Source organism: Hoplias malabaricus, chromosome 1, assembly GCF_029633855.1.
Source record: "Hoplias malabaricus isolate fHopMal1 chromosome 1, fHopMal1.hap1, whole genome shotgun sequence".
Classification (NCBI taxonomy): domain Eukaryota; kingdom Metazoa; phylum Chordata; class Actinopteri; order Characiformes; family Erythrinidae; genus Hoplias; species Hoplias malabaricus.
The window spans coordinates 64,159,800-64,174,263 of NC_089800.1; the positions used below are offsets into that span (position 1 = coordinate 64,159,800).

General features: G+C 38.2%; 1 protein-coding gene across 1 annotated transcript in view; it reads left to right on the plus strand.

Annotated features, from left to right (window-relative positions):
* ush2a (Usher syndrome 2A (autosomal recessive, mild)) overlaps window positions 1–14,464 on the plus strand; it is a 248,165-nt gene that overhangs the window by 59,714 nt on the left and 173,987 nt on the right. The window contains exons 20-22 of the mRNA XM_066670600.1: window positions 1,650–1,819; window positions 4,802–4,946; window positions 13,434–13,664. Coding sequence (XP_066526697.1) covers window positions 1,650–1,819; window positions 4,802–4,946; window positions 13,434–13,664 — 546 coding nt within the window. The remainder of the gene's footprint in view (window positions 1–1,649; window positions 1,820–4,801; window positions 4,947–13,433; window positions 13,665–14,464) is intronic.

The following is a 14,464-nucleotide window of genomic DNA, read 5'->3' on the forward strand; positions in this document are numbered from 1 at the left end:
GGGGGTGGTCATAATGGTTGATTGGTGGTAAATGCATGAAACTTGCCAAATAGGCACTGTTCGATTCTACTGAATGCAATGAACTTCAATGGCCAGGCATTTCCAGCTTACTAGGCAAACATTTTGTAAACCAGAGAATTCAGAATGCTAAAGGATATACTGCGGATTATAGAAAAGGAATGAAATCATTTATTCTTGTATCATTCCATTTTCTCAAGTTTCATTCATTGTTCTCAGATTTGATTCAATATATTCAGAATTTCATTCCATATTCTTTGCAATCACTATATACGATTATATATGAGCTGCAGAATAGGAAGGTCATGTTGGCCTAACAGTTAGAGGACCAGGCTTGGTACCGAAATTTTGCCGGTTCGATCCCCAGGACCATGGCTGAATGCCCTTGAGCAAGGCACTGAACTTACAACTGCTCCCTGGGATGGCTACCTGCTGCTCTGGGTGTGTGTTCACAGCCCCTAGAGCATGTGCGTGTATGTGTGTTCACTGCCACAGATGGGATACATGCAGAAAACTCATTTTGTTGTAAGCTGTACAATGACTAATAATTGCACATTATCACATAATGTAGGTGCACTGTATGATATTTACACAGTGCACCTACATCATAATTTCTTTATTAATTTTATATTGTGCTTTTGTTTTGAACTGCTGATATAGACTGTAAATAGTAAAACACAACTAATACACTGCAATAATACTTTGTTTAAATATGTTGAGTTATATATTGGTGAATCCCCCACCTTTATTCATGTATCTGATGAGCCAAGTGTTTTTCTCATGGCAACTTTCAGCATCTTTTACATGGGAAAAAACCAAAACATTTTCACACCATTAAGTGTTAGTCTCAAATTTCCTTGGAGAATTGATTTTCTGCAGCTGTTTATTAAAGAGGACGGCAGTGGGACGCTAACATTTCTGAGAGAGCATGACAGCTCCTAGCAAAAGCAAAGCTTAGGATTAACATAAACACGCTTGAAGATGCCTGGTTTCTCTCCAAAAACACTCAGCGGACGAGTCTCAGAGCAGTAACGAAGGAGTTTCTTGTTCCTGTCAACTTACAGTTTCTCATCTGACACTCACAGGAAAAAACATAAAATTAATTTTTCATATTTGAGATATGTGTTGTTCTCTTGACAAGACTGCATCTGAATATTTGAGCATTTTTTTTTGTTTCCTTGCCACTGATTGTGTTTAGAACGGATATCAAACAGCAGATTGTAGCATGTGGGAACATAGTTTTATATTCATTTATTTGGCAGCATTTCCAGAGTAACATGTCACCTACACTGTCGAGGAATTTCACCCACAATTGTATTTTAAATAGTTCAAAAGTCATTTTATTGCAATAAAAACTTTCTGAACCAGCAACTGATTTACAGGAAAGAGAATGCAGTTCCACTGATCCACACTCAATGCTTTAAAATAATGATTCTTTACACAAGTAAAATTATCTACTGATTGTTAAATACTCTTTGCCCGAGTGAAAACACTTAAACAAGTAAACATGACAAAACATATGAATACATTATTAAAAGCCATGCAACCATGTCAGAAGAAGAAATATTAGAAATCACATAATAAGAGATCATTTTTGCAGTGTGTAATTGATTTCTTGTGTTTCTCCACAGTCCCGGAGTATATGAGTCCTCCTCAGGTGTCCCCGTTGTCCTCATCGTCTCTCCTGGTGAGCTGGGGGATGCCACGACAGCGGGACGTCAGAGGAGAAGTGACAGAGTTCAGGGTCAACCTTCACCAAGAGCAAACCTCTAATCCATATGCCCCTCCGTTTCTGACTCAGGTATCGCATGTCCAGCTTTAAACACTGTCAGAGCTTCAGAAACAGTTCCAGTTTTGTTTATATTATTCAATCACAAAAATAAATAGATTAAACTCTTACAAATAAATGGACAAAAGGGCAAAGAGAATATTGTCTATACAGTGCAAATGTTCTTTAAGTACACAATATTTACAATTTAGCATCTGTAAGGAAAAAAAAGATAACACATAAGAAGTATTTTGTCTGTTGTTCAAATGCTATATATGTTTATGAAATTTCCATTAACTTTCATTACTCTTCTTGCAAGGTTAATGTTTTAAAAATAGGTTTCATCCCAAGAGTGATATTTTTTAACACAAAGAACAAAGAATTTTTCACAAACATAACATTATTGGAGCTTTTTCTATTACTTCATGTCCTCAAGGTTTGATTTTTGCATGCATATGCAAACTAAACATGCAAACGCATTAGACCAATAAACAGCTTCTATAACTGTCATCAATCAGTTCAAACCAAAGCGAAAAAAGAGGGTCAGGGCAGCTTTGAACTCAAAGTGAGAAATAGTTTTTCTGAAAATTGAACATTTACATGGACCTATTTATTTTTGCTGGACATGGATAAGCTGCAGTTCCCATTGGAGGAAGAGTGTAAGAAACAATTCATTGTTCTGTGGCCTGCAGTAGTTCCTCTGAGAGTTGGCAGCTGAAGCAATTACCTACTGACCGTGGGATATTTCCTCCTTTTAACCTTCATTTGTGTGCACAGATTAGCCAAAACATTAAGACCAACCATCTAATTTACATTTCAGTTGTGTTTCACACCTCAGAAATGACATTAGAAATTATTCAGTCACGCCATAGGCTTGACTTTTTCCAATCGCTTCCCTCAGTGCACATGGTCCATCACGTCCTGAGGTAAACACCACTTGCTGAAAAAGTGAAAGAGACCTGGTCCTCCTTCTACTGCTCCAAGCTCCAGTTCCACTGCTCGAGGTCCAGTTATACATTTAAACGGCACTAATGTTAGTATAGACCCTTCCGACAGACTGGGCTGCATAAACACAGCAGGGGGCGCTGCTCTGTATTCTGATACTGTGCTCCCCTTTTGTAAATAAAAGTTTTTGACATAGTAAACATTGTAATTCAGGCAAAACTGCAACTGTTTATAGAGCAAAACAAAAAGTAACAAATCACCTTTATACTGAAATGACCCCACCCTTTTTTTACAAAAATGATCAACATTATTTGCCTGAAGATTGCAACCTACCGGGATGTATAAAATTTAGTGAGCTGAAGAGATTGTGGGCTGAAGCTGTTATTCAGAGTTTAATTCCTGTGAAGTTTTTATTTTAATACTACACCATACATAGACATTTTACACAGATGTATGCTGAAAAACCTGAAGGATGTTCCTGTCCCTGTATTACTACATGTGCCCCTCTGTCAACATTGTACAATGACCACTCATTTCATAAAAATGTTTCATCATTAGATAGATAGCTTATGTATGAAGCCACACAAACATGCGCGCACACAGAATATCAGTCTCATCCAGCTGAGTAGACATATTTGTGAAAAGAAAAACGAGATGAAAGGTCAGAAAAAAAAAGCATATCTTCAGGTTACTGATGAAAAATATTAATGCTAACACCTACTTATCAGCATAATTAAAATCTAAGATAATGAAATCCAATTAAAAGGAAGGTTGTTAAGGAAAATTAAGCTCATCAAATCTCTGTGAAGCTGCATACACTAGGAGAGTAGAGGTTATCTTGGTGGGTCCTGTTCAGGACACTTTAACCTTTAAAAAAAAATTCTTTATACACACTCGGAGGACATGAGATTTCACACCAGCGAAGAGGGAAACTGTTCTGGACAGGTCATGAGAAAAATGAGCAAGCATACACGTCTAAATAAAAAAAAAAGACCACTAACAGATATAATCGATAATGTTGAACATCATCTCCAATAGTGTGTGGCAAGCTCTGATATGCTAATCCTTGTCCACACACACAAACTAAACACAAATGCTAACCCCTGTCCCTTGTCCAAATCCCATACAATGGACTTTTGCATGAAACTGGACCTTAGAGTGATAGAAGAAGAGTCAGCTTTCTTCTCCATTACGTGAATGATTAACTGGAGATATGATGGATTTCGTGCCCTGTGTGAAGTAATGGACCAGTGGCCTCTAAATATAAACAGTATGTATTTAGGTTTGACTCGTGTAGAGTCATTTGCAATATTTAAGGTGAACTGGAATTGACTGTAACTGTTGTTAAGAAGGCTATTAATGCAAAAGTTGCAAATCACCATCTGCATATGCAGAAATCCAAAATACCCGCACATAGTTTACTCATTCATCAAAGCCTACATTTTTTTCTTTCTGTAATTGTATTAAATTGTGTTTGTAATATATAATCAGTGAGTATATAGTCGCTGCTGGAGGAACATGGAACCCCAGGGACACAGCTGGAGTCATGGCTGCTCTTCAGCTCTCCTCTCATCACTGTTCACATGAATGGTCTTCTCTAAGGAAATAAAACAGTCTGGTGGCATAATAAAATATAATAAGCTAACACGGGTCATATGGATTTTATCCTTCACTCAAATCTCATTCTCTTGTACTGTGCTCATCAGCAAACTCGTTATCTCCCTCTTTTTCACTGAACTCACCACATGAGTTAGTCCCCAATAAGTGAAGCCATTCTCACATCAAATTGAGAGGGTAACAATGTAGACTTTGCAGTTAAAATTACACTCTGCTTATGTGATAACGGGGAAGGGTCAATAGAATGTATTTTAAAATAAGTTTACATTAACTTGCATTAAAAGTAAAGGCAGTTTCTGTCGCTTCCTTTAGAGTTTTCCTTTTGGAGATACTTGTTTGATGTTAGGTAGGCACTTTTCATGCTTGATTTGTCGGTGCTTAGTTTGTTTTTCGTGTTCAACTTTGTGTCTATTAGTTTATGCACGTGTTCATTTGTTTGTGTTTGTCACACAGGAGTTGTACAGAGGCTCGGCAGAGGAGAGAAGTTACACTGTTTCGGGTCTGAAGCCATATGAAGAGTACAGCTTCACTGTAACTGTGTGTAACTCTCAGGGGTGTGTTAGCAGCCACCCAGCTTCAGGAAGGACACGGCCCTCCGGTCAGTAAACCCCAACTACTGCATCTTTAGAAACAGCTTTAAGCCTTGCATACACTGTGAGATTTTGGACTGATTTGGTCATAGCCACCTACATTTCTGCGAGTGCTTGTGCACAGTGTGTGATGGCTGGGGAAGCCGGGGGAGGTGTGTTGACTGATTTTAGTGGAGCCTTTGTGCACAATGTAGGAGGAGAGATGACGGGAACATGGGTGGTTCGCATTGTTAGTGGACACGTCGGACACAGCCAAAACCAGCCTCTCATTTTAAAGCTAATTATTCTATAAAAATCTAATTGAACTTGCTGTTGTCACAATTTAATTATTAAGAAAGAACCATAAAAAATATTTGTAAGGTTTGCGACTGTCAGCACCAGTGGACACAAATACATGTTCAGTTTAGTCACAGCTCACCTCCAATTCTCTCTGCAAATGACAAACTGTATTGTCCACATTTTCCCAGCCAAATGCGGGTCCACGTTTCCTCTCCTCCGTGTTTTTTTTGTTTTTTTTGTAGAATTTCAGCACACAGCTTGGCATAAGTTAACACAGCTATGCACTTCCTTAACATTTTTGTTAAACGGGGTGCCACGTTCTGCTGAATTGAGTCTTTGTACATAGACAAGACTCTGCGGTGGGGCTGCATTTCTCATGCTGTGTGAACATGTATGTTGCACCCTGTCAGTCAGACCGACTTCTTTCATACAGTGTGGGCAAAAAAATCGCAGGCTTTGCCCATTCACATTAAATGATTCAAAAGTGCAGTGGAGTTATTACCAATGATCAAGTTTTCCAAAATCACACAGTGTATGTCTGGCTTTAGGGATTCTGTGTTAAAGACGCTCAGAATTTCAGGCTTTTGTTTTATTAATTTATTATAAAACACCAGTCTATACATAATTTCAGTAGTAATATTAATAAAAACATAGCATAAGTAATTTTTATTTTTTAATATTTTTTTTTCTAGTTTGTTCCTTTGAATCATGAGGGGTGAAACTCAGCTGCTCACATTCTATAATTAGGTGCTGTTAACTATCCAAAAAAATGAAGTGATTAATTATAATTAGTCCTTTGTCAGCAGAAATACATCGTCTGCCTATGTAACAGTAAGGACCTAATCTTTAGGAAACATAAGCATGAATATATAATTCAGTGTAACTCTTTTTTGTAGCTTTCTTGGACACAAATTGTGTGTGTGTGGGTGTTTGTTTGTATGTGTGTGTGGGTGTGAGAGATAGAGAACACTGGACCTCTATATTACAAGTATGAATGGGGATGTAAAGTTTTGTCAGAGGACAAGAAGCAGGTTACATGTTAATTTCTATTTTAATATTAATGAAGTGACTTTAATGAAAAGCGTCAGTTTTCTCCAGTTCTCACTTTGTTTAAAGTCCAACCCACAGATGAACGGGTGCCACATTTAATTGCACCGCTTTGTCCCAGTGCTGGACCAAGACGTGTGTAAACCCATGAACTGGAGCAAATAGTGCTTGGCCCACTCTCCGCTGAAATGGAAGGCTTTTATCTCTGAGGAATATGAATAAAAAGCTATTTTAGATTCGCTCTCAGGTTATCTCTATTATTTTTCACACTTTGAAATTGATGAAATTGGAAACCGTGGAGAGAGAGAGAAAGGTTTGGGCACTGGCACTCCTTCAGAAAGTATGTCATCAAGCCATTTTTCTTTCTTTTTTTTTAAAATCAGATGCTGGTTTTGTCTGAGTGCTTTCTTTTGCTTCAGTCTTTGCTTCTTTGTCTCTCCTTCACTCACCAAAAGCAGCGAGGTTTTAGAGCTGTCACTGTATCTCCTTCTCTTAAGTTTTGACAATGTGACAATATGTTATTGTTGCTGTGATTAGTTACAGTACTGTACAGTATTTAGGGACCAGCTTTTATTTATTTATTTTAAGGAGCAAACAGAACCTGTTTGTCTCTGTCTGTCAAGTTTATGTGTCAGATTTTCCCCTACCTGGGGGCAGCGATGCTGAACAGGAAATCTGACACATCCCGGCACTACTTGTAGTTTAATGTAGAATCATTGGACAAAATTACATATTGCTCCTTAATTTCTGTCCAAATCTGAGTGTCAAGTTTGAGTGGAAAAATATTAAACAAAAGCTAAAATTACTTACAGGTATGGTACATGATTCTGGAGAATGCTGTTTTCACAGCAAAACCAACTCACCCCTCCTTCAGAAAGTCCTGCAGAAGTTCTGCCCCCAAAGCCATACATGCATTGGCAGGCCTTAGGTAAGGGGGGGGGGGGGATTAATTAAAGCAATTAAATATTTACAGAGAAGGTTATCGACCAATAACGGTAGCTCTACAGTCAGACCGTCCAATCAGAAGATTTTAGGCTACTTCACCACGCCCCCTTCTCACTCAAGCGAACCAATCGGAGTAGGGGAGGGCGGGACTAGTTTGTGAACGGAACACTTCTCGAAATTCTCTGTAAGCTCTAGAAAAACAAAATCCCGGACATTTGTGAAATTCCGCCTGGACATTTTTAAGTCTAAAAAAGAGGACATGTCCGGGTAAAAGAGGACGTCTGATCACCCTTGGTTATGTATATGTTAAGCCCTGTTCGGACGTGGGGGGTAAAGTCATTTTTCCTGAGTTTTAATTCTGTCCGAGTAAACCATTTCAGTCTTTTTTCCCTTAATGTTGTCTCCCATTTCAGGGAAGATTCCTGCGCTTTTTACCTACTGTAAAACCAGCAGTAAAAATGACCCCAGGTTATATTAATCCCGTCCGAATTGAAATGTCGGGTAATATTGCGTCATATCCCGGAGAAAATTAGTTTTTCGTGGGGTTCCTCGAGAACAGAGGGCTGAAGGAGGCGTTTAGTGATTAAATATATGTTTTAAGTAAAAGCTCAGCGGCTGAACGAAGCACCACGCTCGAATCCACAAAACGGCCTAAACGGTATGTTCTGTCCACACTAGAAGCCTCCATACGTGTTACGAACGTGTGTCGTTACCATTAAACGGTTTATAATACCGGTTATAATAACTTTGTGAAGGATTAGTAAAGTTTTTTTGGCACCTCCTCGCCCGTTATCTGTTATTAAGGACTAGAAGATAAAGTCGTTTTTAGGGCTGTGTGTTTTTGGTGGGAGGGCTCTAGTAGCTCTGCTGTGTTTGATCCACACTGTGTGTCAGCAGTGCGTGAATTCAGTAGCCCCGCCCATCTCTGTTATTTTCACAGCAATTTCTTATCCAGTGTGAATCCACCATAAATATTACTGACATCTATGTAAAACTAATCCGAATAGGGCTTTAGAGTGAGAAGCCAACTGTAGCTTTTTCGTAGCTGAAGTTGAACAGTAAAGTTAAATTCAGTTTTAATTACCACAGACGCTCATTTGTAGCTCATGTTTAGTTTTGTATTACCCTCAGTATGTGTACACATTCTCCACCCAAATTTTAAGTCTGTTCAGTCTCAAGTGATATAACATGCTGCATCTGTGAAAATACGTCAGTGTCACCCACCTATGGAGCAGGAAAAGAACAATATCCTCACCCAGGACCCTCATCCCAGGATAGAGCTCCTCACCTTCCCCTGTCCTGTGGATGAGCACATACACCCACTCTTGCTGATTGGCTTGAGTAGTCCTTTGCTGTTTGGTCCAAGACGTTTTATTACCCATTGACAAAGCAAGGGCTGCATTAAAACACCAGACTATTTTCCAGCACCTAAACAAACTGGAGAGCTAGTAACCAGGGAGAACATTTTTCAAAAGTTGTACTGGATCATATACATCACCTTTGAATATAAAATCTGAATTTTTTACTTTTTATCTTTATTACAGCTAACATTCATTACAGGACTCACCAGCAATATTCTGTTTAAGATATTCATTGCATTTTTGGAAGCAATCTCAGCACTGTACATATCAATATATCATGTGTAGGGCATAATAACTGTTTTTTTTTTTTTTTTTTTAATTGTCTTATAATAGACTCCCCTCACGTACGCACAAATATTGTCTTCAATTCTACTACATATTTTTAAATGTGGTTTTATTTTTGGTTCATTTAAATTTAGAAAAGCTAAAAATTGTAACATATATACCTTTAAAATATCTTAAATAACTCATATCATACACATTTTAAAGGTCTTTAAATATAACAATACATATTCTATATTAAGATGTGTTCAGGTATTATAATACCTATCATATACCATTAATGACTTCAAATAGATTAATATATATTATTCACTTTTAAAATGCCTTCTTACATTGTAATATTTTTATCATATCGCCCCACTATTCTCCCTGTCTTACTCCTCTCTCAATGTCCTTATTAACCATCTCCCTCTCTCCACATATGATGACTTAATGACTCCCTCATCCCTCCTGCCACTCGTTCTCCACTTGTCCGCCTCCTCCTCCTCGTCCCCCGTTCTCAGCCTAAGCGAGGCCCAATTCATCGCTCGGCAGTAAAAACAATTTACTGTTAATTACAACGAGAAAAATGTGCGGGTGAACGGCATGAATCACACGGCCCTGGCGGAGATTTATACAGAATATGTAAGTAGGACGAATTAGCGGGCTTTAATAACACAGGCACAAATCACGCAGCCTTCAAGGGCCTTTAATTGATACAGAGGAGACTGATGGACATGAATCCGTCAGGCTCTCGGCTGCAGTAACATATGGTCCACTCTGTAACACACTCGTTTACGGTGGCACTCCTCCATATGGCGGGATACACACTTAACACTGGGCTTGTTTGAGCTGTGGATATTGTCGTTTTGGTGTTCTGTAAGGCGGTGTTCCATTCAGAAGTGATTGTGCCTGTTCCCTATTCCCTAATCTCTGTACCATACTCCCTTCTCAAACACACTTTTCCCTATACACTACTTCACCTGCCACACTTCTCCCATTATCTTCTCTACTACTACTACTACAACCTACTATTGTCCTGTGCCTTGTCCTTATGCACAACTTCATTATCCTTACTGACTTAGGTTGTGCCCTACTTCCTATGCCCTACTCAATTCCTACGTTTCACTCATTGTGCCCCATTCTCTTTACCCTACTCATATGACCTTATCTGTATACCCTACTCCCTTTACCCTACTCCACAGTAAAGCAAGAAATGAAAAATTGAATGTTATGGAGGAGCTGAGCTTGAGTTTAAGGTGACCGTGCCCAAGGCCAAACAGGGTTGTGGAGCAATGGAAATTTTCTGGCATTGGAGAAGTTTGATTTATTTTTCACTTTGGAATTCTTTATGGGATATCAAAATGAATATATTTGATGCTGTTTTCTGTGTGAGTTTTAAACATGGGATTTTCCTTTTGCCCACAACTAAATCTTTTACCTGATGGTTGTTATAACTCTGATTTAGGTGGGAAATTTCCTTTTGTCACCCACTAGGCTATTACTGCAGAGAAATGGCTACTAAAACACATTTAAAACATCTTCTCTCCAAAATCCCTCTGGAAGCAATAAGGAAACTCATATAGACCAACTTGTTGTTCATGTTCACTCAAGACTATGTCTCCCTTTAGCTTTGTGTAAACACCCCTCCCCAGCCCATCCTCTGCCAGGACTTTTTTTTATGTTGATGATCGCAATTTATGTGATCCTTACGTCGTTTTTTATGACTGTCTGTACACACAATGCCCATCGCTATTATACAGATGCACCATTAGAGGGAATTACCATCTGTTCAAGTGCAGCAGTCAGCAGCTGCTTGCTTTGAGTGGAATTGCTGCCCATTTCTCTCAAAGCTGCAGCTAACATTATCCACCAATTTAGAGACTATTGGCAAATGTACACTATATGTCCAAAAGTTTGTACAAACTGTTTATCATTAGTATATTTGACTACATTAGGATTGAACAGTTACTGACAGAACACGTACACTCTCTATAGAAAAGCTTAAAATGAAATGATCGTCCCAGAATCAGCCAAATAGAATTATTTCCTTTTTTCAGAGGGAATATTAAATTTTAAGAAAATAGTTGTTCTTTGTCGCAATCAAGTTATTCCTTATTTGCTGTGGTGTATTGTTTCTGATAATGATCTAAAAGCACTCATGAGCCTGATTGTAAACAGTAAAACATTATTATAAAGAGGCCGGACCTCAGCTGTCAGCGTCGGATATCCCCAGCCACAGCTAAAAAGCATAATAACTCATTTTTGGACATGGCCGTGAGGACGATGAGTGTGTAAGCCCATAGAATTTTAAAGAGGAGCTGGACTGACGTTATCGATCTTGCAGAAAAAGCGAGCGGCTAATCAAGAGTTGATGGTAATGTTTTATGTATATTACATCCATAAAGGCACGAAGAACAAGTGTATCCGCCGCCTGTACACACTGCATCGATGTGAACTGTGGCATGCATGTTTTTTCCCCCTCCCTCTCTGCAAGGTTGGGACAATTATGCACAAATCAATACTTTCCCTGTTAAGGAAATAATGTAAGTAACTATTATAGTGTGTAAAAAGGCCAGGGGCATTTGTAGAGGCTTTGGAAATGTCAGTCCATGTTTGGGGGGTGAGGGGGAATATGAAGACAGGGCTATAATTGTTGTCAGATGTCCAGGAGATTTGGCACAACTACTATTAACCTTTAAATAGTTTAAAGGTTTTAGTTTAAATTGTGAATCTTGTCAAAACATAGAATGCATTAATTTCAAAATGGGAACATTTAATCAGGAGTTCCTCTTTTACTGTAATAACAGTTTTTACTTCTCTAGGAAGGCTTTAAACTAGATATATGAACATCGCCATGCACGTTTGATGGCATTCGGGAGAACATAAATGAAATTAGCTTTCATCACAAATGTATTGACTGCAGTTTGATCACTCCAAATATCACAGTTCTACTGTTGTAAAGCCCAGTGCTGGAGAGAATTATACACTTCTGCTGGACTCTGGCATTAGACATGGTAAGCTTAGTCTTAGTTTGTTTTATTAAAAAAAAAAAAAAATTGACAGCATAACCCATTCCCAGTGTATTCCGGAACATTTGTATTAGCTCTGGCCCAGGGAACAGATCAGCATTTCTGCTTAGCAATAATGTAATGCTTTCTCCTGACAAATGGTTTCTAAGTTGTGTTTCCTGACAGATTGCTGTGGACTGCTTTATAATAATAATGATAATGAAGATAACAATAATAATACTTATAATAGAAAAGAAAGCACAAGTAAACCTGAGCCTACATGACTGTATGTATCACAGTGCTATCTGGTCCTGTCCTACACGGACTGAGATTTTAACAATAATATGTACAGTAAAATTTGAAAGACATAAAGTCTTTATCATCTTGCATTGAGAAAACTGTTTGAATATTTCCTTTTGCAGTTGGCACAACATAGTGAGCCATGGCTCATGTTTGCTCGACTTGGTTTGAATGTGTTTTGGAATATAAATGGTCTTTAAAAATACTGTAAATGTTTTAACGGTATATCTTTTTCAAAATATGTAAAATATTTCATAAATTGTTTTGGAAATAAATATTAAAAACATAAAGTTCTAGGTCTGTGAAAATATTGGAAAGCTTTGTATTGGTTTACAAAATATCCCTTTTAGAAATTGGTTTGGAAATATAGATTTTATTTTTATTTATTATGAATAGTATTTGCCAGTCAGTCGGCCAGCCAAATAGATTGTATATTGTTGAAAATGTTGGTGAAACATTTCCAGGCCACAAAATCAACCATAATCTTTATTTTTAAAATATTTTATCCATATTTCTTAAGATAAAAGCAATCAACTTACACCAGGACTTTACAATAATGGCGTTACATGAGAGTGAGTGATCTGAAATGATCAGGGTTTCAGTTCAACACTGGAGAGTTATTGATTTAAGTTGATTTATGATGTGGTGTCTCAAAGACAACACGTCTATTTCCCTCCGAGAGCTTTCATTAGTGACTAAAGGCGCAGAGGACCTGTCACTGTCCAATAAGTTACAGCACAGCAGCCTCATTTAAAACATACCAATGGCATGCATGGGCCACAAGGATTCATTCATTTTCATGTTTTCAATCTCCACCTGTGCTGCTTCTTTTTCTCTAGTTATTGTTCCATCTCTCTCTCTCTCTCTCTCTCTCTCTCTCTCTCTCTTGCTCTTGCTCTCTCTTTCGCTCTCTCTGTTTGTTTCTTAATTGTTTTAGCCCATTTTTTCACTGTTGATCACTGAGCAAAGCTTTAAATTAAGGTAATGTTCCACTTTTATTTGAAGAAGCATGTACTGAGGCTTTAAAGGTTTAATTGAAGATGAATCAAGAATAATTAATTAAAACTCACAAGATGAAGAATAAATCTGCTTTGTAGATAGTGAATGAACCAATAAATGCTTCATAATCCAGGTTACTCACATAGGGATGGGCATATATAAAATATATTTAATACTGAATCTTTCCCATACACCCAGGCCATTAGGTGTCAGTATAACAACTGTTTCTTAGGCTGAATAAGAATTACTGGAGAATAATGACTGATTACTCTTTCAACCCACTTTCTTTCAGCTCCTGCAGGGCTGAAGTCCCCCAGGTTGAACCCAGTGAACTCCTCGGTGATGGAGGTCTTGTGGGAAGCCCCCTCAGAACTGAACGGACCCCCGGCCGTGTTCCAGGTGGAGAGGACAGATGTTTCCTTTGCCCACGCTCAAGGGCAGGTCATCAGAGGAACACACTTCTCAGGGTCCGGATACTTTCGCTTCCCCACCTCCACATTACCCATCAACACTGAATTTACAGGTATGGGTCCTATCCCAGCACTGAAACAAGTTACAAACAATTATAAATACTCAACCCCCCACCTCCGGCTTTACAACAGATTTTGTAATCCACTGCTCCACATCCCAGTGCTGAGTACTTTATAATATTCTATCCCACACTTTACACCAGGCGTCGCCTTCTTAAGGTCATGTGCAGCTTCTCAAGACCTTCTTATTACATTTTAGGTTTTCCATGAATGTTATACACACTGTGCCTGCAATGAGTGCAGATTAAAGCTTAATTCCTCCATTATAAGGGATAGCTACAAATGTTTGTATATACAGTTTTTATTACTGATTTTCAGAGTAATTTTTAGAAAACGTTCACATATATTGAGTATATATGAATCCTGTAACTAAACAAGCTGTAATATTTTAGCTTTTAATGTGTAATTCAGTGCAACTGTGTGTGGATGGGTGGGAGGGAGGGATGGAGGGAGAGAGCACTCTTTATTCAGCTCTCACTCTCTGTACCAGGCTGATAAATTAATGACTTCCCCGATTAGACAAAGGGCAATTATAGTTTTGTTTACAAACATAATTGGGAAATTGAGTTCCAAATGAATATAGGTTCTGGTTCATCTGCTAATGCTGAAAAAAAATAAAAAATAAAAGAAATCCTTAAATCCAGAAATCCTGCAATTTGTTTAGATTACGCACAGTTTAATTCAGTTTTAGGATTAGAGGGAACTATTGCTTTAAATCATCAGATTGGTCAATTAGATGTAATACTGCAGATAAATGCATTTCTTGCTATAATTATGGCACTGCACAATGTTG